The following is a 27,816-nucleotide window of genomic DNA, read 5'->3' on the forward strand; positions in this document are numbered from 1 at the left end:
TAGGAGTCAGGTGCAAAGTAAACCATGAGAAGATTCATGAATGCCTGCTCTTGGTGGGAATAGTCTCTCTCTGCCTGTGTGCTGTGATATTTTTGAGCTAAAGTTGACACCACAGCTGTACTTTTTCAAGTTAATGCACAAATTATTTGCATAATTTGTTACACAAATTACCAGAATAGTTTTGAAACAGAATATAACTTATTTTGTATTTACTTCAGTTACAGAGGCTATGATTGTAGAAATAACTTGTTCTACACACAAGCCGGAGAGGTAGTGTATCATATTGCTGCTGTAGCTGTTGTATATAATAGGCAACAACACACTCAAAGGCTTTATCTTGGTCACGATGATGACATCCTCAGCCTAAGCATTCACCCAGTGAAAGACTATGTGGCTACTGGACAGGTGGGTATTTAGAAGTGATGACCTTACCAAAACATGGAAATAAATTCACTTTACAATATATAATTAGGAAAAATGTGGTTGTCTTTGTACTTCAGCATAGTGTTTCCTCCTAAATATGGGTAACCTGTGTATTGTTTCCTATATCCCTGCCAAACTGCTGGGTAGTACTGGACTGGAAACTATTTCAGGTGATTATTAAATCATTCCTATGTAACAGAAAACCTGCCAATCATATGCTGTGGCCTTGCAAGAAATCTTATATTCACTTTGAACCTCTGCTTTCATCTGTGAAATGTAGGAGCTGTATTTTATCCACATCCCAGGAGGTTTTGGGGTTTCATTAGTCAGTATTTTTGTACTGTAGTAGCATTCAAAAGCCTTACTCGGACAAAGGCTATTTTATGTTGGGCACTCTATTGACACCTGGTACTGAATATGATATATTCAGTATATTCATATATATTCATAAATCATGATAAATTATATCGTTAATAAGATAATGAATACTGATGTTTTAGAGACTATCTTCTGATATTTTTCTAAAAGAGAAAATAGATCTTGAAAAAGATAAAATAGGGCAAGTGGAAAAGTAGTTACCTCTGGAGTGTTTTGATGATAGTGCTAATTACTGATATTGGTGTGCTTTGAGCTTCTATGAGCAGATATTCTGTTTAACCCTCTGATTTAGGTTGGAAGAGATGCTGCTATCCATGTTTGGGACACACAGACACTGAAATGTTTATCATTGCTCAAAGGCCAGCATCAAAGAGGAGTGTGTGCACTGGATTTTTCAGGTAAGACACAACCTACATTTATCTAAATGGTTAATTAAAAAGCAATCCTTATGAGGAAATCTTAATTTGAATAGCTAGCCAATTTTACAATGAATACAAATTTTACATAAAAGTCTGCTGACAGCTTTGATAAAAATAGTGTGTGTAATAAAGTCAGTCATGGGCCTATTATCAATCAATAATTGAATTTCGTGATGTTTAATCCATAATACCAAGTGTACAGCTAGGACTCTGGCAGCTGTCTACATGGTGGTATAATAATTTAAAAGCAGGCAGAATGGTGACTTGAAGTGAATAAATGAGATGGAAATATCATCTGTAGGCTCATACAGTTCTTCAAATTTGCTAACAATTCCCACATTTTTCAGTGAGTTTACAGAAGTAAATATGACAAACAGCTGTCTGCTATTTCTCCTACTTGTCTTTCTGAGATGGGTGACCTAAGTTGTCTCAGTTCTCAATGGGTAATTCCTGTATTCAGCATTGAAAAACATCATCCAAATGGTGGTGACTTACACACTTTTGCATCTTTATAGAAGTGCTTAGAAATTCATTCTCCCTTTTTGTATTTTTTTTTAAAGGAGATTACTTTAGCTGAACTATCCTTTTCTTAATCTGATTTTTTCAATTAAAAGTAATTTATTTCTTATTCTCCTGTATTGAAAGGTGGTAAGAATTCATTAGGACATAGATGACATTTATAAGACAGGACTATATGGAAGAAGTTTTACTTTCACAAAGATAAGTCTGTAGAACTGAGTCATATTCCATTAACAGAAGAGGAGCATTGGTGTTTATCCAAGAGCTGGAATTCAAATGTGAAATTGCTGATCCACTGTGACGTGTAACCTAGCTCTGAAAGTAGATATGGTACCAGAAGAAGGGAAAATTGGTAAGGACGATCTAATTGGCATAGTGTGCATATGTGTTAAAAAACTTCTCAATAAGATCCCTAGTTGAACAAACATTCATATATTTAGAAAATACTTATTTTATATTTTACATTTTTAGCAAAAATTTGATTCCTGTACAGGTAGTAGTACTCCATGTATTAGAAGCCATGTACCTTTATAAAAGCATGAAGAATAAGCTGGCCACATATTCTGTGGACATAAATCTGCACAAAAATATTAAAGCTCTTTTAAAAGTAGCAACCACTGGCATCACTAAAGGATTGCTTTAGGACCTGATCCTGAGAATGCACATACTGCATTCCTAACTGGGATTAGTTAAGATTCTTGGTATAGAGAGGAGCAGATGTGCAAATATGCACCTTCACTATGGGATCAGAGTGGTGCTCTGGTCTACTTTGTAGGGAGTTTTCATTGTGTTAATAATAGATATTTCTAAATTAGGTTCAGGTCACACTACTTGAAGCTTGAAGAAAGAAACCTAAAACTGCAAAGATACCTTTTTTGTCTGTACTTGATCTGGCAGCTGACTCTCTGCTACCAGTTCTCTCTGCTCTTACTCACTTTCTAAAGCATCTGCCATTGGCCATTAGTGAAAACAGTGTAAAGGGCTGGATCACTTTTGTAGGACCACTCTGATGACATTATGATTCGAAGATTATGATTGCGTTCGTGCAATGTTTGATTGTGCCCTCTGGTGGCTAATTTAATATCTATAATTTTGGATATTCATTGGAGTGTATAGCCTGTATTAGTGCATAAAACGTCCTGTTTCAAGTTAATAAAGTTTAAACTGTATTCTTACCAACAAAATTTTGTCAGCCATGTTCCGTTTACATAATTGAGTTACCCCTGAAAATAATTATTGTCATCAAAATATAAATATACCTTTTTCTTAAATAATACATACTACACAATGCATATTTACCTTTCATATCAGCTATCTTCATACCATTTTATCTCACTAAAACTATTATAGAATGGTTCTTACTCTCTCCTTTGCTTTTCTTTCTTTTTTCATTCACTTTTTGTGTTTCCTTGTTTGTGTCTATTTTCTTTCTTTTTCTTTTTCTTTTTTCTTTTTTTTTTTTAATAAACTCAGTTTTGGTTTCCTGTCCTGTTTTTCAACTTCATTCCTTCCTGTCTACTTACACTCCTTCCATCTAGGCCTGTTTCATTCAACTGTGAACTCTTTTCCTCTTTCTGTGATTCCCCTTCTCCTTCTTGACTTGCTTCTCATAGAACTCAGTTGCTAAATACTGTGAGCCCAGTCTAGCTGTGAGGACCTGTTCAGCCTTACAAACTTTGAAGTAGTTCCAATGGAGTAACTTATACCAGTGGCACTCTTTCTATTCTTGAAGTCAAATATGCTTAAGCACAGAGTCCTTAACATCTGTTAACTTCTACAAGAAGTAACATTCTCAAATCATTGCTTTCATTCACTCTTTTGGCCATCTCACCAGTTCTTTTCTTCCCCCACTTCTAAGTTTTCCTCAGTTAAAAAACAATCAGGTAATCAGCTCCTGCTGCAACCTATAAAGTTCAATTCTCTTATCATATACTTCAGCAATTGTGGTTTAGTTTTTAAAAATTTTCAAAATTTCATTACAGTAGTTTAAAAGTTTGTTAACAATGGTCTTATTTCATACATGTTGCAAGAATGCCTAGGTACTGTTGAATTATGTACGATATTCTGTTCTTGCTTTTCTTCCTCTCATTATCAGTAGTGCTGTGTCTTTCCTGCAGTAGAAGAAATAATAGCCAGCAATTAATTTTAGCCTTATAATTTTCTATCATATTTATAGTTTTATTACATTGCCTATTAACTTTTAACCACCCATTTCATTATACACTAATACTTCTTGTCACCATTTCAGGCTAAAGAAAAGAAGCATCGTCTGATCAGAAATATTTCAAATAAAATATAACATAATTTTGGAGTACTTGGACTTTATGAAATTGACTTTCATTGTCTTGTTTGATCCTGCCTACCTTCCTTGTACTTACACAGAGGAATGTTTTGTGTCTGCCTTTGGGAAAGATCAGTGGTTTGATAAGGAATACAAATAAAAAACAACAACACCCCCCCCCCCAAACTAAATTAGGTCAGACATACAAACATAATAGAAGATAATAAAGTCAAAAGAATGCCTTTTCTAGAAAAGAATAGCCTGTCTTATAATCATCTAGTTAAAAATTAAGCAGAAAAATCTTGTTGTGACCTATAACACAACCTGTTCTGTCTCTGATAAGGGTGAGGCCATATTTAAAGTTAGTTAAGAAGAGGAAGGCTAGGTCATGGATTAGGAGAGTGCTCCGTGACATCTAAGGATTCCAGGCTGATGTCTCATGACCCAGTAGATATTCATTTTGGTGCTAAGTATTGCAGTGTGAATCCTCCTTGTGGATAAAACTTTCAGCAGGTATAGACCAGCCATCTTTAGAGGTTGGGCAGGTTGACTGGCTTTCTCACTTCATTTGTCTAATTCTGTAGGGAGTCTGCTTTAGGAACTGAAGGCCATTAGTGAATCTGATCCCTAATCTCTCAAAGTATTAGTTCCTTTTTTTTGCTTCACTTATAATACATCATTTGAAATTCAGGTTACAATGTATTTGTTGTCTTCATTGCCTGTTACATTTTCAGCTAAAGCCTTAGCACCTTTAATATTAAGTATTGCTTCTGTACAGCTGATGGAAAATGTTTGGCATCTGTTGGGCTAGATGATAATCATGCCATTGTGTTTTGGGATTGGAAAAAAGGAGAAAAGCTAGCAACAACCAGGTAAGAATACATCTCTCTATATAAGTGCCCTGTGGTTACATTTTTCTGAATAATATCATCCACATGTATTACTTTGTTTATAGGAGAAAACAGAACACCTCTCTGAAAACAGAATGGTGTTTCAGAGCAATTATATCCAGAGTAAAAACCCTGGGATCTATGGCTTAGTGTTTGGAAATCCTGTGAACTATTTCTGTCAAGAGTTCCCTAGCCTTTCTGTTGGGATAGCTGCATTGATATTATAGCTCATTTAGTGATTTTCAAGTTAAGTTAATATTTTCTCCCCATTTTATTTCCTGATTCATGACAGAAGTCATCAGAGATGTCATATTTTCCTCTGTGCGTTAGATGATATGCTGAGTTCCATCAGTGTGCATATGCAGATCACTTTTCAAAAAGAAAAAAGTGTTCCCTCTAATATAAATAGATTTTTCAAGGGCTACTGATCTTGCCTTCCTTCTGAGTCAGCTTTTACTGAGATATTTGCTCTTTGTAATTACTAACAGAAAGCTTAGCTAATAACCTTGCAGCGAAGAAGCTTTTGCAATTGCTTGAAGGGACCAATGTTGAGAAGATGATTGGACTATGGTTTACTTGTTTGCTTTTTTTCTTCTAAAATATTGAATTCCAACATTTTCTTTATGCTAAGCTAGTTGTACATCTTAGAAGAATCAAACTGTTTAAGAACCTGGTTTCTGTCCAGCAAATCAAATGTCTCTGAGGTCAAGATACCAGAATTGTGTAGAATTCACGTAAGCAGGGACTTACATGCCAGAAAGGCAAGGAGTTTGTTTCGTACGCTGTCTGCAACCATGTAACATCTAGAATTGGTCAGTAGAAATTATTAGTATAACCGCAAAATGAGCCTGCGAAAGATAATTTACTTTTATGTAAGCATTACACTATTATCACTATTATATGATGAAATGTTCCAGAAGAAATAGTAAGATTTTCTCCTGGCAGCACTATCTGTTAGTAATATACCATTACTAAATAAATAAATAAATGTTTTGATCCAAGTGTGTGCATACCATAATCTATATTAGCTATATAATTTTGTCTCAGACATCCAGTTTATTAGGCAGCAAGATTTTAAATCCTATTTAACATTTGTGCTGTAGGCCTTGCTTAGCAACAGTGATGCCTGTGTTGTAAAATGTGACATTTTCATTTGCTTTCCAATCCTAGTTTTCCTGTCTCCAGACAGATTGAGCTTCAGACTCATAAGTGAAGAAATACTTTGTATATTCCCATAGAGACCTTCTAAGCTTTTAAAAACAAGATAATGATGGGCTGTATGGCTACCTGTATCTCGCTGCTCATAGGAGAGAGATAAGATTAAGTACTCAGGTTCTTTTCAGTGTGTAATACTATATGTACCCTATGTATCTAAGATTATTGCTAATCTATTATTTTGAAAATGCGCAGGGTCCTCACAGAGAGCATAAAAAAATAGTTTATCTTCTAAAAAGTTCCAATTTAAATTATCGTTTATACTTTAGCAGAGCCTAAAGGAAATTCCCCCAATCTGGTAAGCTCAGTAGGACATACAAAGAGAGAGGCAAAAACCAAGACAGGAGAGTGTACATCTGAATTTTAGACATGACCCTCACGTGGCCTTAGCAGACAAGAAGAATAGAAGGATGTCTCTTTACAATCATACAGACCCACAAGAATTCATCTAAAGGACTAAACCTGAAAAATGAAGTGTACATTCACTGTGTACAAACATTCATTATGTTTATTCTGTGGGGTTTTTATATTTGTTTTTTGTGAATATTCTTTTTGCTTAATCTTCTTGGGATGATTTATTTCAGCATGACTTCTCAGTTTTCCTGTCACCATGTTCAGAATATACTCTTATTTATTTGTTTTAATTGCTCACTAGATAAATTATACAGCTTGTTTCTCTATCTTGGCTCTACAATCTTCTGCCTAGTTTCATTAAAATCCTTACTGAGGAAGCATACGCGATTAGAATCAAAATGTATCTGAGCTTCTTTCACTAGCTTCTCCTGTCTTATGCTGATGCATTGCTGGTCCTATTTGATCCTAGTGTTTTGTATTAGTGGACTGCAATCCCTAAGGGAACCGAGGGGGGCATTGTCAAATTTATTTACAGTCTAAATCAGTGAACATAATGCTCTTCTCCTTTCTTCATTCTGTAAGAGCAAATGTCCTGTGCTAGTCCCTCAGGACACAAGGACACAAAAACTACACAGGCTTATATACGTGTTTTGGTCTGACTGTTGTAGGAAATTGGGGTGGAAATGTAGGTCATACAGTCGAGACCTCATGTGTCAGCGCTATTCATCCTATCACACAGGCAGACATACTCATCATTTTACAGGAGACACCCGCACTGGGATTCAATTAGTTTGATTTTGGACTCGGGGCAGTACATTGTGCCTGTGTGATAGATGCATCTGGAAGAACTGGCCTGAACTGAAAGACTGGACATCATTATAGCAAAGTAGAGGAAAAGGACAAAGAGGAATTGCAAGAAGATGTACTTCAAATGTCAAAGGTGTAAAGGACTGGTTTTTGTCTAGACTGATTCACCAAAAGAAAATACAGAAACCAAGAGGTTCATCAGAATCATATGATTTTTCAGATCTACTAAACCTGTCAGACAAAAGTGACATTATAATTTTTTTTTTTATTTTTTATCTTGAAGCACGGTAGGTTAAAGACTGCCTTGTTTTTCTTGACAGAGTATATTAAATATTTATTAATTGAGTTCTTATCCATTTAAATATTTATGTTGTCCTTTTTTGTACCTTCTCTTAATTGCATTGACCTTTGTTGCCTGCTTCTTCATTATGACTTAACTGAACTGAAATTCAGTATGAGACAATTTTTATTCACCACATTTCTGTAGTCTAACTCCTATATGGTGTATGCTCAAATACATTCTGCCAACTCTGAGGGTCAGACTTCCAATTAGAAGATTGAAGATTGCAGATTAGAAATATAGCTCTCTACTTTTTGTTAGATAGGGTAATAATGGTAGTGATAATGTAGACATAGCCTCTGCCAATCCTCATAGTGTTATAGATCCATACCATTGTATTTGCACCAAGAGTATGACAGTCATGGTGATTAGATTCTCATTGTCAATGACTACTTTTGATTAGTCCAATATGATGAAATGCCATTTAGTTGGAAATGTTAAGTCATCCCTTACTGTGTTTTTTAATTTTTATTTTTATTGCAGGGGCCATAAAGATAAAATATTTGTAGTGAAGTGTAATCCACATCATGTAGACAAGCTAGTCACGGTTGGGATGAAGCACATCAAATTTTGGCAGCAAACAGGTACTGTATTGAATATTTTATATTTAATCTGTTTGAGAATGTATATATTTTTAATACAGGAACATCATGTTCTCAGTTAAAGAATTTGTTTTATTTTTAAAGCAATTTTCTAGTTACCAAAATACTAAACTGGTGAAAACCTACCTCTGAATCAGCAAGTGTCACAATATTCCTTTCTCTTTGGAAGTTATTTCCAGCGAATTGTTTTTTAACTCAAGTCATACTATTAAGGATTTCGCCTGAACAAACATCCTTGGCTCTCAGAAAACATGCAGTCCTGTAATTCACTTAGGCAGATTATGACCTTTGTTGTGAATATGCCAGCTGGTAGCTAAGAATCTTAGGTGCCTCTGGCACACTGCTAAAAGTGGTGGTGTTTGCACTTCAGGGACTGATATAACACTTCAGCAATCCTTTGCTTTCAAGATAGAGCTGTTTTTCAGTCATCAGAGATGACTTCCAGAGAGGGAAGCACATGTTTCAAGGTGCTGGGCTGGAAAGATAGATTTGAGGATGGACATTAAAACACATGCCTGGGCAAAACAAAAAAGAAATAAAGAACCAGGTATTGTGCAGAAGTTCAGTTATAGTAATTTATATTTTATCCATTAGGCTAAAAATCATGATGTAGTATCACAAGCATCAAGGTAATCTGTTTTCTGTATGACACACAAATTTTGCTTCCTCTTCTAAATAATGAAAAATGAAAATGAGTTTTCCATTATTTAAAAACAGGATTCTGCAAACTTAAGAAGCAAAATATTCAGAATGGGAAGTAGCTATCAGTCTAGACTGTTCTGTCAAACTGAGAAAGACAGCAAAGGTGATTTCTGATTGAGGATATTTTTTATTCTTCTTGGATTTTTTGTTCTTCATTAATTTTAATCATATACACTCTACACGAGTACTCAGTAAAAAGATCTCAGAGAGCATCTTCTGTGTGTAAGATACGGCAAAGGTAGGCAGCACAAGAGCAGCTAAAAAAAGAACTCAAGACAACTCAAAATTAGATAGTTTTAAGAAGTTCCTATACTTATATCATACTTTACAGTGTTCAAGCGGTTCAGGTGCTCTCAGTTTAAAAATTAATTATTTTTTCTGCATTTTTTATGTTTAGGTTATTTTTGTAGTAATTAAATAGACTTGTATTGCTGTTTGCCAAATTCTATTGCAGGAATTTGTATTAAGCATTATCTTACTCCAAGACAAGATTGATTGAATGTCTCTTTGCAATAAAAATGATATATTTTGAACTAAGATTTGCTCAGTGGAATTGGGAATATCTGTCTGGTGTTAACTGTGAAATACATGATGACTTGAAGCAAGAACACCACTGCCAGTATTATTTTGTAATTGTATGTGTATTTTTGTCCATAAGCACTCAGTTCATGGGTGCATATGGCTGCTTCCTGCTGTCTGAATCAAAGTAAGGCTGTGGCAATTTGGTTCTCTGACAATCAGAAGAGGACCAAATCCTGCCATTCATTCTGCAAGACTGCTGTGATTGTCAGGTTGCCAGTGGACAACTAAAACAAACCTCTACCATCTCATGTGTAGCTGTGGTCACCTCTAAAGAGAAAAAGCTTGGCAGGGGCTTGGCAGGCTGTTCTGTGCAAAAAATATTCTTCCAGCCATTGTATTAATTCTTTTTACACAATTCCCCACCAAAATTTATCATTTGCTTGGAAATAACAATCTGAAAAAAAGAGCCCTGTACTGCTTCAAAACTGTCGCTACTAGATTGACTTTCTTTTATTATGTTTTTACCTTGTGCACTGTTTTCAGTATTTCTATTATCTACCATGTCTTAGGCAATCACAAGAGATGATGGGGTCAAGACATTTGTCCTTTACAGCACTATGGCTACAAACTGAAATATAAAAAGACTTGCTTTTGTTGATACTGCAGGTGGAGGCTTTACATCAAAACGAGGAACGTTTGGAACTACTGGAAAACTAGAAACTATGATGAGTGTTTCATACGGGCGAATAGAAGAACTAGTTTTCTCTGGCGCTGCTACTGGAGACATTTATATCTGGAAGGATACTCTATTGCTTAAGACAGTGAAAGCCCATGATGGACCTGTATTTGCTATGCATGCATTGGATAAGGTATTTACCGTCTTGTGTGATCCATTCATCCTTATTATTTTTGTTGCAATACTGGATTTTAGAATTGTATAACTAACATGTCTCGCAACGAAGTTGCTCAGGTTTTGTACGTGTGTATGTAAGCAATACGTTGTTTTACAATACATAAGTTCTACATTGCACTAACATTGAAAGTGCTTTAATAAACAAAACTGTAACAGAAAACAAGTTGCACTGGATAAATCTGAATGTGATTAAAATCACAAAACCAATATTAATGAGTTCTGTTATTTAATAGGTGTGTATTTTTAAGCACCACGTTATATGTGCTTGTTATGTGACCAATGGCTTTCTGACCCGTAAATATGCAGAATTTATTTCTCACTGTGCTCATGTGTGTCATTTCCATATTTGTAAACCATAGGAGAGTAATAGGTAACACTTATTGCCTCTTCAACTTGATTCCAAAAATATTTTTGCATTACCAGTTTCCAAAATATGAAAGATGAATTTTTTAATAATTCTATCACTGTATATTAAGCAAGCAAGACTTCAAATATCCAAGGGTTTTGTTTTTCTGAGTTAATTATTCTAGATATGAAAAGTATTTTCCTTCAGGTGCATCAATAAATCTTTAAAAGAAACTATGGCAAAATATATTACTAACATCACATAAATGAGGTTGGGGCAAAGTTTTGCCACTTAAAATCCACTGGCAATTTGAAGATGCTAATACTGGAATATCATTTTTGAGATTATAGTTTCAACTTTAAAAGTATAGCATGAGAAGAAGAATATTAGCTATTAACATTTTTATATATCAAGGTCACTTAAGAACCCTGTGGCTCAATCCTTTCTGGCCCTAATTGATTGCTCCTAGCTTTTCCATCAATTTTTCTATTTGATCTTGGCTCTCTGTCTTCTAAACATCCTCTTCACTTACTTTTTTGTTGGTTAGTTATTTATGCTGTGTTTTGCACTCACTTGGCACAGATAAAGAGAATCTACCAAGGGAATTAATCAAAGAATTGGCCCCTATGCATTATTAGAACTCAGTTTGGAGCATCTGTTAAGTCCATTGAATTTGGAATAACTTGAGAAGCTGTTATTACCAAATACTGGCTCTTCTAAGGATGAGGCATGTATTTTTCCGTAGCTTATTTCCACATGCAGAAGAATGTTACGGTCCAGCATTACTATTTACAATAGTGTGCATTCTGCATGGTTGTCTTTATAACCCTACAAAAGCAACTCTAAATCTTCTCCTCTTATACTTTTTCTTCATAGGTATAGGCTCCAGTATTTTTAATTGGACACATGAATAAAATGCAGGGGAGAATTTATACTGCCTCTGGATGTGTCTTTTTAAATATTAACATATAAGTGCTGACATTTATGTATGTTTTCATACTGTGATCATACAGGGTTTTGTAACTGGTGGAAAAGATGGAATTGTGGCACTTTGGGATGACATGTTTGAAAGATGTCTGAAGACGTACGCTATTAAAAGAGCAGCACTATCTGCTAGTTCTAAAGGTATTATTTTTCAGTGTGTTTTAATAAGGACTATATGCATGAAGGCTGGTGAAATGGCAGTAATGGGTGTCAAATCTTACCAGAACACAAAAGGAACAGTAATATACTACTTACTACTCTGTGCTGGAATTTTCTGTTTTGATTGATATAAGTTGTATTTCACACAGTCTTTGCCATTTATAGTTTGTTCTGCTATTTCCTCCTCTACTCTGTGACATTTGGCTTTGTTTTCACTGAAGAAATTATTTTCAAAAGAAATGTCGCAAGCCTGTGAGTCTGGCTGTTCCAATATCTGTTCCGTTTAGCAGCTAGCTTCCTCAACTGGCCAAATTTCATGTAGTAAGACCAGGGTCCCTATGAGTTGGAAAGACCTGTTAAATTGTAATTCCCAAGGCATCAGTGTGGAAGTCTGTAAAGTGGTATTCACAGATAATCACAGAATTAATGTCCATGTTGCTGGAGCATCTGAACCCCTTATGCACTGTCACTGTTAAACCAATAAAATATCAGTCTTAATATTGCCACAAGACAGACTGGCACAAGCTCCCCTCCTTTGAACTGTTAATTAAATCCATGGATTATATAGTAGTTTGATCAGGCAAGTGTATCTCATGTTTCATGATTTTAAACAGCTTTTAAATATAGATTAAATAAGCTGTATGAACTACAGGTGATATGAGGCTCTTTTTGATTTCACAATAAAAACCTAAAATTAGTATCTCTGTATTCTTCAGGTTTACTTTTAGAAGACAATCCCTCTATTCGAGCCATCAGTCTAGGACATGGGCATATACTAGTAGGAACTAAAAATGGAGAGATACTTGAAATTGATAAAAGTGGCCCTATGACTCTACTTGTTCAGGTATTGTATGGATCGTCCATATTAAAATATTCCCTGTAGAAATACAAGACATTATAACATTTTCCCAGTCATTTTCTTTCTGTTTTCATTAATCCTGTTGGCCACTGTTGTTTTCCTTGCTCAGGCAGTTGATGCTTTCTTATGTAAATGACTTTAAGATTCACTGTGGATTACAGAATTCTGAAGGTAAAACAAACAGTCCATTAAGTTCAAAGGCTGGTGAGACCTTTTATGAATTTTTTAGACACTGTAGGACCCAACATAAAAATGAAAAATTAAGAGTAGAGCTAACACAATTTATTTGACAGTGTGGTTCCATTTATTTGCTTTTACTGAAATAATATAGTGTATTCTGAAGGATCCTATACTTTAATTTGTGAAAAACTGTTTTAGAGTTATGATAGCTTTCTACAGTGACAGGCAGTTGTCACTGCATGTGTTGCAAAGCATAAAGAGATCTCTTTTTGCAAGACAAAGTATTTTGCAAAGTTTGGTTAAATGATTTTCATATATATGTCCACTGATGTATTTGATGTTGCTTTGGTTTAGTGTCTTGAATAACCCTAATGACTATATGTAGAAAATGGTATATATCGTTTACTGAGTTATAATTTGCCAAGTTTTTACTTTTTGTTTTCTATAAATGACTAAATTAATATTGTTTTTTACAAAAATATTGTTTCTTTGATATTTTTCTTTCCAGTTAGTTCTGGTCACATAAAGTAATCTTCCAATTTTGTATTGCCTGCGTGACAGCCTTACCAACCTAAATGTGCAAAGTTGTATTTTATAAATTAACTCATTCACTAATTTGGAATTGCAATCTCATGCCAATAAAGTTCCCTTCACATGAATACTAAGGTTGTGAGATAGTAAAATTACCTTAAAATTACCTGATTACTCTGAGTTTTCTGATAAAGAGAAGTGTTATTAATTGTCATCCATCTTAAATTACATGTTTGCATGCATCAACTTGAGCCAAAATAGAAAATACGTAAGGTATAATCAAGCTGTCATGACAGTTCCTCCCCTTTTTCTTTTAATGGTATTTTTCCATCTCAACAAAAATGCCAGTTACTGAACTGAAATCCAGATTGAGAATAGTAAGAAATTATTTAACCTGGAGATACAGTGCCAACAAGCTGTACACAAGTTGAAGGAAACTTAGAAAAAGCAGGAAGAGTGATTAAAAAACTTGAAAACTGAGCTCGGAGGAAAGATCAAAACAACTAAGTATGTGTATGTGGGGCAAACTAGTTCTCTGGAATCTAAAGAATTATATAAACCTTGAAGACAGATTAGCCCCTATTAGGATTTCAGGATAAAGTCTTGTTTGGGGCATAACTATTTCCTGTTCAAGTCTGGAAGAGAGCGCATTGGAAGAACAGGAATTACAGCTAGTAGTAGTGGAGGAGATCTGGAAGAGTATATTTTAGATGTTTATCAGAGGAAACAGACCAGACATTCAGGTCTCTCTGAATGTGGAAATTTTTGAGAGGAGTTGGTGAAAGCCTTATTGCCTGAGACTTGTAAAAGGAGGCACAGCAAGTGCTAGAACATATGACATAAACCCAAATGCATTATTTTCTCTTATATTAAGTGATTTCCTTTAGGGACACATGGAAGGAGAAGTCTGGGGCTTGGCAGCTCATCCTCTCTTACCTGTCTGTGCAACAGTGAGTGATGATAAAACACTACGAATCTGGGAACTTTCGTCCCAGCACCGCATGCTGGCAGTGAGGAAACTCAAAAAAGGTAATTCTCATTTGGCCATATACTGTGATAGTAGTGATACTACTCTATTTCTGTAACAGTTCCATCTTTGCTTTCGGTGCACATCACAGGCATTAATTAGGTAGGAAGAGAACACAGTCATTAAGAAATTGGAAGCATAGGAAGTAAATTGTCTTTGGCATGTGTCAAGTCAATGAAAAGGGTAGAAAGAAAAAGGATTATAGTCAATTGTAACAAATAATAACAAAATTAACTTTAATCTATTTTCCTCTGATTCCAAGGAGAATGAGTTGACCTCAGAATCATTGTCCTTCCTAAGAATACTTAAGGCCAGCATATTTGTTGCTGACATTAGAAAGTTTCCTTATAAAGACAAATGTAATATTTTCTGCGTGTTGAGCACAATCAGCCTTCAGTGGCAATACGAACCTTACATGTTATACCAGCTTCTCTGAAAATGAAGAGTTTTCCTGCCCTCTCCTCTGTATAAAATTAGATGCACTATGTTGAAATGCTGCCTTCTCAAAATTACTTTTATTTCATTTACTCATTGATATCCTTCAGGAAATTTTATGGTGTAAATTCAACATGCTTCATTTCCAGTGACAGATCCAGAGCACAGGAACTCTAACTGGCTGAGGGAAAACAGAGTCAAATGTTTTGGAGAGGTGAACTCAGGGACCAATGAGGATAGCTGTATGAGAGAGTATGGTCAGAAATAATGTTGAGGCAAAAAGTAAGTGGAGGAAGTGTAGTACCTCTCTGTTTTAAATATGCTCCACCTGAAAGGAACCATTATTCAGTCATATAACGAAGAAGCTTTCAAGTGTAGTATTGCTGAAAGACATGTAGTTATGCTGCCCATAATGAGTCTTTGAATTTTCCATCCGGATATCCTTTCTGTATGTTTTCGGTTTTTGTGGGGTTTTGGGTTTTTGGGGTTTTTTTTTAATTTATTTCTCTCATTGGTGTGTTTAGAACGTAGTTAGAATGTGTTGTTTGCACCTAAACCCATTTCAAGACTGATCAAATCACCATTGTCAACTCAAGAACAGCCTACACAGAGGGTACATTCCCATTTAGTAAAACATTAATCATAGCCCTCCTATCACATAATATATTTGTTTTAATAAGTAACAAATCTATTTTAAAAGTGTATACTTGATGTAAAAGCCTTTCAGCTGCAGTTTATTGATGGTTTTCTCAATCCTAATTTGTAAACCTTAAGATACTTCTTTCCATTTTCTTTTGTAGGTGGACGATGCTGTGCCTTTTCTCCTGATGGGAAAGCCTTGGCTGTAGGGTTGAATGATGGGAGTTTTCTGGTAGTAAATGCTGACACTGTTGAAGACATGGTCTCTTTTCACCACAGAAAGGAAATGATCTCAGATATAAAGTTTTCACGAGGTATAATCAGATGATAAGGTGAAAGGGAAGTGTTTATCTTGGAGTTTGTTTTTCTCCTCTAGACAAAAGATTGAATGTTCAGAAGGTAGACTGGCTTTATATGCGTTCCATGCATTTAAATACTTTACAGTTCTGCCTGGTTATATGCAGCCTAGTATAATGGGGCCCACCCCCAACTGGTGCATTTGGAGGCATTGCAGTAATGAAAATGCATAACAATAATAATTATAGTGTGTACACCTTTAATAACATCAGTGTCTCTTCTTTACAGAATCAGGAAAGTACCTGGCTGTGGCTTCCCATGACAATTTTGTAGATATTTACAATGTACTTACCAGCAAAAGAGTTGGCATTTGTAAAGGTGCATCTAGCTATATCACACACATTGACTGGGACTCAAGAGGTAAAATGTTTGACCACAGATACAGATTTAAAATGCCTATAAAATGGAATATCAGAAAACTGTTCTCGTACCAGTTACTAAGATAAACTGTAACTACTAATGCAAATGATTTTTCAACATCAAGCACCATATGGGTTCAGTGCAATTACATTTGTTGGTTGAATTCATCCTCGCTTTGTAGCATTTGTACCAGCATACGTGGTATTTCACTGCTGACAACATATGACTAAAATGTCACTTATGAACATAATATTGCTTTTCTTTGCCCTGTTCTTTTATAGTTTTGTAGTGTGTGGCACAGTTTTCTTTTCCACCTTTTATGTCCAATTTCCTTTCTTCTTTGCTGAGCATTACATGGCAATCACTGCAACGAAGTTAGAGCGCCTTATTGTCACAACTAATTAAGTCTAGCAGGATTGATAATGAGCTCGTGCAAATAAGCCTTCCTGATATGATTCTATGTGGAACCACCTGTGTGTCTGAGCCCAGCTTCCCCTGTTGTGCTAGTCCCAAAATGTGATGCAAGCTCACTGACAGCAACAGGAGCTAAACACCTTTCAGAATCCATTCAGGTCTGCATGCCATTCTTGAGCTAGTAAGCCATGCTGCAACTGAGCTGGCACTGTGTGCCTGCTTACAACCCTGATAATCTGACTACTAATAGTTGTACACACAATAATAGCAATTTGATACTACCTGTGTATCTGTAGTAGCCAGTTCTTGGATGTGTTACATGTGCAGATATAAAGTATAAGAAAACTGAAAATTCTTTGTGTCCTTAATGGTATTTATTGGAAACTTCATCTGAACTTCTAGATGTAAAGGTTTAATACACTAAATTGTATATCCTGTCTTATACAGGTCAGATAGGAAGGGCATGATACTACTATAGTCCCATGTTGCACTCATGTAACAAAGGGCAAGATGCCTAGTGAAAATATAGCAATGTTGGAACTGCACTACTTCATATCAGTTGATAATCTAATCCAGTGTTTCTCAGTAAGAGTGCTTTCCCTGGCAGTTATGCAGTTTCGATATTGTAGAACTGCTTTTACGATAATAAATCCCCACAAGATTTCTTACAGTAGTATACAATTTTAAAAATTCAGAAAATACCTTTAATTTTCTTATATCAGAAATATTGTAAAACTGAATTTGAAAGCATTTTTTGCTTCTTCATGCACAAATACTTGCTAATATACCATCAATTGCATACAGGATTATCTTTATAATATCACAGTATTTGTATGGGTATGGTAAACTCCATACACAAGGACAGTTTGGTGTGTAGCTAGACTATATGCCAGTTAGGCAGTGCAAAATAGACAGGAGCTTACAATGTTTTTAACTTTTGGCAAAGCTGTCTTGCAAAATTGTTATGAAAATCAATAGCATACGCTTTTTTTTTTTTTACTTTCCATTATTGTGATGATGAAAACACAAGCAAAATATTTCTTATCAGAAGAAAGTGATTTGCTGCAAGGCAGTAATTTTTTAAGGATGTCGGATTGTATTTAAAATATTACTTCTTCAGTGAATCAGGAGTACAGGATTCTTATGAGAGTGATTCTAAGCATCTGCTTTACTTTTGCTATGAATAACTCTCTGGAGGATAATTTCTTAGCTTACCCCCAGAAATCTCTTCACTCAATCAAAAGAAAGTTCATAATACTCATAATAATGAATAAGATTCATAACAAACTCTTATTTTGTATCCAGGAAAGTTATTGCAAGTCAATTCTGGTGCCAAAGAACAACTATTTTTTGAAGCACCAAGGGGGAAAAGGCATATTATAAGAATTGCTGAGGTACGAATTATGCTTACTGGATTTTTTTACTGTGAAAGTTATTTTTCTGGACTGTTGAAAATTAGCATATTTTGTCTTCAAATGGGATATTTATTCCTTCTAAAATACTATATTTACACTGGTTAGAATTAGAATTATTTAATCATTCTGTATAGTGTCTTTCCTAGCATTTGTAAATGGTAGAACTTGCAAGTTTCTGTTTGTATCTCTAAACTTATTTTGGTTCATTTAATAGCAGTCATTTCCCATCCTCCCCTTTCCTGAACAATCACCTGTTTTCTGTGTAATCAGTGTGCATACAGGTTATAAACCATCTTTAAACAGGATGACCTGGCTTTTAATGATGTTGATTATTTGTGACACATAATTCTTCTACAAAGCCACCAATGTTTAGCACCTCAGAAAATCTTTAAGGGGATTTGTATCCAAATCATGCCCTACCTTGGGAAAGCAGGAATGTTTAAAGTTTTAAGCCTTTTGATGAAGATATGCAGTTTATATTAACAAGCTGGAAACAGTGAACAGTTTCTAAAAACACTAAAAAAGTTATGTTAGTATCAAACATAAAAAAATATACTCATGAAACCAGTGTGTATTTTGTAGATATTAAGATGACTTCTTTTGGGGAAATTTTGATTGCAGATAGAGAAGATTGATTGGGACACCTGGACATGCGTTCTTGGTCCTACTTGTGAAGGAATTTGGCCCACGCACAGTGATGTCACCGTTGTAAATGCAGCTAGTCTTACAAAAGACGGAACACTGTTAGCTACAGGAGATGACTTTGGTTTTGTGAAGCTTTTTTCATATCCAGTGAAGGTAATAAGCATATTTATTTCTGTGATTAGAAACTGTGCAAGAAAAGGAATTAAGGAAGACACTGTTTGCAATATGTCAGACTGCTAATATGCGAATTCTTTGTGCTACAGGGCCAACATGCAAAATTCAAGAAGTATGTGGGTCACAGCGCACAGGTAACCAATGTTCGGTGGTTACACAATGATTCTGTGCTGCTGACTGTAGGTGGTGCTGATACAGCTTTGATGATCTGGACCAGAGAATTTTTGGGCATTCAGGAGAGTAAGCTGGTTGATAGCGAAGAATCAGACACAGATGCAGAAGAAGATGGAGGTAAAAAGGATTGTATAAAACACGTCTTTAATTTAGTCTTCATTCCACAGAGACTCACACAGGAGTTTAACTTGAAGTGGGCAAGAAACTTCCATGTGCTAAAGTTCAGTGTAGGGAGAGCTTGGTAGGATTTGTTTCCTTCCTTTTATTGGTGCAGATCATCTTGTTTTCTACTCTTCCGCTATGAAACAAGGGTAGTTTGTTTTATTTTATGTTTTATTTTTCTAAGGTTATGATAGTGATGTTGCAAGAGAAAAAGCAATTGACTATACCACTAAGATCTATGCAGTAAGCATCCGAGAAATGGAAGGGACAAAACCACATCAACAGCTGAAGGAAGTTTCAGTAGAAGAGAGGTATGTCACACAAAGGCATTTGTTTCCAAATGTACATTACATTCTTTTGAATCTCTTTTCATTCAACTAAAATTAGTCCTTAGAAATAAGACAGGAATTTTAAAATTCATAAAGTAACATTTAAAATGGTGTTCACAGGGTACAATGTGTTAATGTGATGGAGAAAAATATGTGTATGTAAGTAAAACACCTGTGAGTGTTGTGTTCTCTTCTGCTGTTCACATAAGCAGTTATATTCTTTCCTAATTAGTATGTGTAGCTGTGCATATGTCTGCAGCGGGGCATTTGTGATAGGGTGAGCTTGTAAATACTTTGTAGTTAAGTCTTTTGGTGATGTTCTCTTTGAAAGATTTTCAGTTGCTTATAGTTGCATCAGTTTGTTACTGTTAAAGCTCAAATTTCCCATGGCACACGTTGGCCTTAGGCTGAATTATTCTGAAAAAAATAAGCTGGAAGGAGAACAGTATTGGAGAGGTCAGTAAAGAAAAGAGGGTGCGGTCCAGTGAAACACAGACCTAGGGGAGTGGGTGAGTGAAAACTCTGACTGGGACAGGACTTCTGGGACAGAACAGGAGTACCTATTACCAGTAAGGTACAGTCCCCTTCATAATCTGGAACAGTAAATCTACACCAGTGAACCGAGTTGATGACTCAGCTGTGAATCCATGCAGTCTCTTTTGATAGAATTTCTTTTTATAAGTGGTCATTCTTTTGTCATGAGTTTTCTTGCTTTTGCCCAGTGTTGGGCACTGACAAAAAAGGACTGCTGTGCGTTAACCCACAGAAAGAATTTAAGCTTAGTTGTTTCCCTTCAGTTTACCCAGAACACATGACTAGTAACAATACCAATAGTGTGATGGCATATTATTCTCCCCGCAGGGATCCTGCCCTAGTTAAAGAACAGGATGTACAGTCCTCAGGGAATGCAGCGGGTGCAGAACTAAGCACTGGTGCGCTGTGTAGGATCCCTGCCGCAGGTATTGCAAAAGATGAGAGAGCTGTCTGTAGAAAGAGGCCGGGGTGGCAAGTAGAGAGCGCTCTGGAGCCTGTGGAGACCTGACTTCTTGCTGTTCCTGCTTCTGTCGCAGAGCTGCTTAGAGATGGTTGGCAAATAGAATATTTTGCAGGTAGCCTGTAACTCTGTGTACCTCATTTCCTGCTGTCAGCTGAGAAAAATACAGCTGAATTTGCAGAAAAACTGCATACTCATAGCTGCAAGTGGAGATCATTTAACCAGTTCTTTGAACAAACATGTAACACAATTACATTGAACAGATTAAGGTCTAAGGTTCTCTTACTGGACTACTGAGAAGTAGTGGCAATTTCTGAGATTTTTGGCTTTAAATCTCCTTGGTGTTCTGATCTGCAAGATGCAAAATGGAGTTACTAATACTTCCTAATCTCTTGCAGACCTTTGAAAAATAAATTAGTTTATGTTTTTAAAGCTCTCAAAGAATGCAATGCTGAACATCATGGACAGAAAGTAATAATAATTTTTCACTCAGTATTTGAATAGGAGAACAAATGTTGGGTGTGAAAAATGAGAATAAAAACATTGCGCCCCCCCCCCCCCCTTTTTTTATCATAACATTTTAACAAAAACATGCAGCAGGAGGATTAGTGGGGGTTTTTCAGTAAAATATTGGACCATAACTATTTCTTTTCTCCTTGTTTTAAGGATATCTCTTCCCATTTTTTCATTTATTCATATAAAGCCTTTGTTCCTCCATTTTTCTACAAAAGGCATAGTGTATTATCTAGTAAACATGAATGTTTTGAGATTGAGTTAAAAAAGGAAAAATTTCTTTTTATTTTGGGTGGATACTGCTAAATTGTTATTACACATGAAATAACACGTGCCAATGATACAATGGCCAGATGTTTTACACCAGAAGCCCTTATACCTTCCAGCTGCTTTATTCTGCTTTGATGATGCAAAAGCAACTGTAGAGTGAGTTTAATTGACCGATTAAGCTGGTCTTACAATTGTTTTGTACTAGTGAATTACCAACAATATGAGCATAAGCATCAGTCTTTTCTGCAGCTTTTCAGTACCATTTCAGTCCAGGAGTGAAAATCACCACAGTTGCTTTGGGTCCCTAGGAAGCTTTCCTTCTCTGAAACCTGGCCACAGGTCTGCTGCCTGATGCAACCGAGTACCCTGTTTCTTAGAGGAGTATCTCAGTCTGCCATGCACACTGTGGGCTTCCTGACTTTTGAGTCTGTCCATGTTCTCAGTCCTACGCTGCGTAAGCTGATTCAGCTGAACTTGCTGTGTTGCTGTGTAGGAAGGCACCCCCTGAAATGAACAGGCAGTTTGCCTTTTTCAACCTTTTTAACAAAACATATAGTACCTGCAAAGCAGCATGTAACAAAACAAATGAAGTAGGCTTCCTGTTTGTCACACTAATACTGATAATCCGTAATGCAGGGAAAATGTGCTTTGTGGTATCCAACACTACAAAGCAACACTGGAGCTGGTAGCTTTTCTAGCATGCCCAAGTGTTTCCACACTACGCACTCTGTTTATAGCTGGTGGGCCTAATTAAATGGGTAGACACCTCCTCTGCAGTTAGGTTGCCTCCAATTTCCATATAGTCTCTTCATAATGACTGTACACGAAAATAGCATATTGTAGCCTGTCTGAAGGAATAATCTATCCCATAACAAGTTCTAGACTAAAGAGAGTGAAAAGGAAGGTTTTAACATTCTCCATATCTTTTTTTCTTCTTACTGTCTCTATGTAATCAACAGTTTTGTATTTCATTTTAAAATAGCTTAAAAATAAACCCTCATAACTGTCCTTTCCATCTTTTCTGCTAAAGAGTCATGGCTATTCTACACATTTTTTTATGTTCTCTTTCAATTAGAGCTACTCAAATATAATCACATCTTTGGCATTTAGAATTTGCTGTTCTGATAAATTTGTCAACAGATCCCATACTTTTCATATATACCTCGTTAGGCAAAGATACATTCATTTCCCTTTCTTCATCAGATTAATATAAATTACCATAATTTATAGTCAAACAATTAGAAGCGGAAATTTTATGGTGAAATGTAGGCAAAACTGCAATTTCTGAGGGTGTTGTGCTGGGATAGGGCGTTAAGCTGTGAAAGGTACTGGGTTTTGGATGCAGTAAGATGACATTAATGTTGGCTACTGCACTTGTCAAAGACTTCAGTTTTTAGCCACAGTTGTACCAATACACGTACAATTTGTGCAGAATCTCGACGCTCCCAATTATGAGTGCTTCAGACTGAAGCTGACTTCCCTCGTAAGACATATGAATTATGAGGCAACCTTCATAGCTGTGCCAGATTTCATCTTTTCTGAGAATACAAAAGAATGCAGCAGCTGATGAAGGATTTGACTGACCATATTCTAAAAGCTTCCTGAAAGCACTGGGTTGAATTTTCTTTGCACCTACAAGGGTCCAAAGTGCCAGTTGATCAAGCCAGATAAAATTAAAAGTCTACAAGTACTCAACTGTCAGTGTTCAGGAAAACCTGAGTTCTAAATCAGTGGGTCTTCAGGATATGCAGCCTTGAAATCTCTCTGCACAGGGCTGAGTGAGGTGGCAACAAGTAATATTGAAGCCAGTTCACAAAGCTTTACTTTTTCTGCAAAAAGCACAGCTGAAGTAGCCTCTCCTAGTCCCTTCAGATATGAGGAAGGGAACCAAGAGGATGTATTCCGTTCTCTCTCAGGCAGGTACATGGAAAAAACTGGTAGTCTTTTGAAGGGGAAGACTGGAGAAAATATTCCAAATCCCAAATCTTTCCTCTTCGTAATTATTCAGTATGTCTGTACGAAGACCCCAAAGATTGTGCATTTGATGGGACTGTGAATACTCTGATAACATACTGTCTAAATTTTGAAAATTATGTTACAAGCTGGAAGGCCATTTAAGATAGCAGCAGTGAATTAATCACAAGACCTGAAAAACTGTCGGTTCACTTCGTTGCAAAATGCAGTGAGGTTCCAAGAAAAAAGTGTCCCCCTTGCTGTCTTTTCAGTGTGTGTCTGAGAAAGGAAAAATTGTGAGTTATTCATAGATATAGTGGGTAGAAACCCAGAATTAAACAAAGTAAGTTTAAATTAAGAAAAGAAAAAAATAGAGAAAAACAAACTTGCAGCTTCCAGCTCAAGCAGGAGACAGGAATAGCTGGGGCTGTTGCTCTGAGCTGCTTCTTGGGGGCAAGGAATTTAAGCTCACTATGTTTCTTTCTTTAAATAGTAATACTCAGAATGTGAATTGTTGCTTTAAAAGTTATTTCCCTGCTTATATAATACAAATACACTTCAAAGGTATTATGTGACACCTAAGAGACAGTTTTGGTTCAAGAAGATGGCCATTTTATTTTCCTCTTTACTATAGCTACATTTCCTTCTTTTTACCCTTTGTGTTTGCTAGAATAAGCTTGCAGGACTCTAAGCGTCTGTAATATTAAGAGTGGTGAATCTGAAAAACTCGAAGTACATTATCTCTCTAGAAATAACAGATCATTGTACAAGTCAGGAAGAGTTTGATCTGAGCAACTGTGATGTGTTTCCTGAGAAGATTGCAACTATATGGTTGAGAGCTGATAAAGGCAGAGCCAGGTTATAAGGGGAACGCTTTGCAAGAAACACCACCCTTCTGGAAAGCAATCAACAATTCATGAATAACAGCCCCCCCCCCCCCCCCCCCCCCCCCCCAATTAATACAAAGACTTACTCTGCTGTCTTTTTTTGTCAGAAGAGAGGAGCCATCAGCTCTTGTCCCTTCTCTCCCCCATCATGAGAAAGAGAGTAGGAGGACAGATTTGACGGAATACTCAATACAAGATAACTGTGACTTTCAGCAGCTGCTGTGCATCCTCTGTTACTACCTAGCATGTGCTCTGTGCTTAGCACAATCCAGCAAGATGAAAAGGAAACCTATATTACACTGGTCCTCTCCAGATCTCCAGGATATTGGGCCCCTAAGCAAACTGGGCAGAGAAATTTAACGATTATAAAGGACAAAAAACTTATATATGACATACTTGGGGATAATATTAAGGTTTTTCCTTAGAAAAGAAAATGAAAGCCCTTTATCAAATGTACTTTTCCTGTCTCATCTGCGTGATGAAAATAATGATTCTGCATATATCTTGGAAGTACATAGAAGTTACACGATAGATTTTACTTGCAGGATTTGAAATAAATCATGGTCTGGTATTTTGTGGGGGACCCAAAGATTACTGTCTCCGTCAGCAGTTATGGCTTTAGGATGGAAAAATAACAGGAGAGATGAGGCTGAGGAACAGTTTTAAAATGTCTTGTGGTTGTGTTAGTTGGTTTGATTAAGATAATTAATTGATTGTTGTTTCTCTCTCCTCTCCCCAACCTTCTTGTTTTTCTTCTTCTCCCTTTCCATGTCTGTCCTCCTCTCCTCCCCACCCACCCTTATTTTTTTCTTACTTTTTTGCTCCTCTGATTGGCAACCTCTTCTTTGCTCTGTCTGTATGGCACAGAAGCGGGGTGCCAATGAGAGGTGCTGCAGGAGCAGTCTCACGGTGTGGGAGCTCCAAGAGCAGTGCTCCCACACCACGGGACCACTTGGTCACTGGTGGGACTGTCCCAGACAATCCAGGACAATTGTAAGCTATGCTGTGTGTTACGTAGGAATTGTGCTTCCTTTCAGAAAAGGGCTAAGTTTTGAACTGGGACCGCTTTAACTGGCAAAGAATTTATATGATAAGATGTAAAACAAGCTTGCATGAAGACTCTATTTATGTTACTAATACAAAAGGCAAAGATATATTTGCACTTTGCATTCTACTAACCGCTAACATATATCCTATGTTTGCAGCTTTCATTTAGTTTGGTTTGCATGACTCTACATAAACTGAAAACTCTTGTAATACACCTGGTGATGGAAAACCGTTTAAAGCAGGTTGAATGTGTAGAAAACAAAAAGCAGCATTAGCATGTTTGTCTAGTTTTCTGTTTTCTTAACATACTGGCTTGTCTCACTCTGTAAGTTACCTGTCTCGGAGCCTGTTCTCAGTTGTGTTATTATGCATCATTTGTAATCATATGTTCTGATAAAGATGAGAAGTTAAAGAAGGTTAAGAAGCTGGATTTTGTCTCTTCAAACATTATTCTTTTGATTATTTATTTCTTTACAGGAACACGAGCTGAATTATATAAGCTTTCAAAATAGCCCCCACAAGTGGCGAGTACAAGCCTTTGTACCATAAACTGAATTATTAGACATATGGTTACACAATTTGTTCATGCACTATTACATGCACACTTCTGTGGGTGCAGTGTAAAAGCTTTGAATGTGAATCTGTGTTGTATTTATGTGTAGGTGGGAGCTACTCAAAACGTATCTGGAAAAACACATATCTGGGGTGGAGAAAATAACTTTGGGGTTATTTCAGCAGAAACCTACTGTTTGAGTAGCATCCTTTGGAGTATTCACTTTTACTTTCTCAACAGCATTATGTCAAGTTAATGCATCCTAAATGTATTTGGCAGCATGCTAGTTTCATCACATTTGTCCCCAAGGCTTGAACACATTGTGACTGGTATTTTTACAGTCCCTGCCAACCTACTGAACTCAGAGTCAATCTCACTTCTGCCACAGGTCAGCACAAAGCTGGCCCAAAGGTCTTTTTCATTTCTGTGACACTTAGTGGGTGTGGAATTGAGGGATGCCAGTACTGTCACAATGAACAACGTGTTACCAACATTTCTGTCTCTGAACTTGAGTGCTCTCTGCACTGAGGTTGATGTGAAATATTCAGCTTTTTTTGAGGGTTATTCTGTAGGTTTAGTCTAGGAAGGATTGAAAAAGCATTGTTTCTGATATGTTTTGTTATGCTGGGGAAGGATGCTATTTTATCTGCCTATTATGTTTTACCTCCAGCCCAAAAGTTCTCTGTATACTACTGCTTGAATATTTTTATTTACACAGTGAGCACAGCTTCAAAACATGTCAGAGTTTATGTAGGGAATAACAAAACAAATGGAAAAGACTTTTCCTCTCAAACATGATCACAAACCCCAAGAGAAGCCTAAGGAAAGAGAGAGACCTTCCAGAATATGCTAAAGTTGGGTTGATTCTGCTGCCTTGGTAGTATATGGAGAGAGTTCTCCTGAAGTCTCATTACCTGAGGTATTCAAAACTTTTTAGCTCAAAGACAGAAATTTAGGTTTTGCCTAAAGCATGTTACATTGTGTTCCTTGAAGCTGGTTTTGGCAAACAAGGCTGAGGGATCTTCCAGACAGCCCTGTCTGTCCAGTGTATTATGTATGACAGATCTCTCTGCAATAAGGCCAGCCTATTTACAATAGTTGTTTAGATCAACAGCTTTACAAGGTGTTTAGAACAATGAAATTGTTAAAAAATAAAAGCCTTCAGATTTCATTCAGAACTGATTACCCTTCTTACTAATTTGCTTTTCCGCTTGTTTCACATTTGGAGGTTGAACTACAATGACATGTGAATGCAATGACTAGCTTCCCTTACAAGATACGAAAATGGCAGCTATCACCACCACACGTTCTGCAATACCTTTTGTGGTTTTTGTTTTTTTTTTTTAAAGAGTGCATCAGCATACATGTGAAATCATAAATATTGTAACCATGCTAAGGTTTTTTCAGTGTTATGCTTTTAAAAACTAGTTTAGATTATGATTGATGTTTCCCTTTAGTTCTGTTTCAGCTTTGCTTTGATCCACTGTATTAGGGAGTAGGATATTTTCATACTGAATACTATTATTTTTTGTTGTCTGTGTTATTTACAAAATGTAAAGAAAAAGTAACAGCAGGAAAAGTTGTATGTAAAACTCCTATGTATGTTGGGATGGGAAAATCACAGGGTTTAGAATTCACAAAATCTCTTAATCACTTCTTAAAGCTCTAGGACTTTTTCAGCAGTTTTAGGGCACTTTGGATTCCCCCTCCTGTCAACTAGTGGAAGCGTACTTTAAAGAGCTGCTTTTGCATTTTTTTTTTTTAAATGAAGAGTGTATTTTTTTTAAATCTTGGAAGGTTTTGTTCTGTTGCCCAAACAAACCTGCCAGTAGTGGATCGCCTTAGCTGTCTTTGAACCTTGCTTTCTCTTCTTGGGAGCAGTCCAGCTCATTTTTATATTTGTGTAGCAAAAATATGCTCTCCAGTTAGCAGCCATCTAAATGCACACTAGTCTCCCCTTTGGACTCTTTTCAGCTTCTTCTCTAGCCATTTCTGCTGGGCCCAGCCAGTCACCTTCTCGGTGTCAGGACATTTTTTGTCCATC

The 27,816-nt window shown here is 36.4% G+C and overlaps 1 protein-coding gene across 7 annotated transcripts in view; it reads left to right on the forward strand.

Annotated features, from left to right (window-relative positions):
- EML6 (EMAP like 6) overlaps positions 1-27,816 on the forward strand; it is a 123,846-nt gene that overhangs the window by 73,321 nt on the left and 22,709 nt on the right. For 5 of the 7 annotated variants that reach the window (XM_052783947.1, XM_052783948.1, XM_052783949.1 and 2 more), the window contains exons 14-27: positions 219-405; positions 1,094-1,199; positions 4,799-4,892; positions 8,110-8,210; positions 10,119-10,321; positions 11,725-11,836; positions 12,571-12,698; positions 14,312-14,453; positions 15,687-15,839; positions 16,111-16,242; positions 17,962-18,050; positions 18,693-18,869; positions 18,980-19,181; positions 19,411-19,537. In XM_052783947.1, the coding sequence (XP_052639907.1) occupies positions 219-405; positions 1,094-1,199; positions 4,799-4,892; positions 8,110-8,210; positions 10,119-10,321; positions 11,725-11,836; positions 12,571-12,698; positions 14,312-14,453; positions 15,687-15,839; positions 16,111-16,242; positions 17,962-18,050; positions 18,693-18,869; positions 18,980-19,181; positions 19,411-19,537 (1,953 nt within the window). Of the gene's footprint in view, positions 1-218; positions 406-1,093; positions 1,200-4,798; positions 4,893-8,109; positions 8,211-10,118; positions 10,322-11,724; positions 11,837-12,570; positions 12,699-14,311; positions 14,454-15,686; positions 15,840-16,110; positions 16,243-17,961; positions 18,051-18,692; positions 18,870-18,979; positions 19,182-19,410; positions 19,538-25,039; positions 26,161-27,816 lie in introns of all 7 variants that reach the window. The other 2 variants (XR_008234701.1, XM_052783951.1) reach the window with 2 other exon arrangements.

The sequence above is a fragment of the Harpia harpyja genome, chromosome 4 (genome assembly GCF_026419915.1).
Source record: "Harpia harpyja isolate bHarHar1 chromosome 4, bHarHar1 primary haplotype, whole genome shotgun sequence".
Classification (NCBI taxonomy): Eukaryota; Metazoa; Chordata; class Aves; order Accipitriformes; family Accipitridae; genus Harpia; species Harpia harpyja.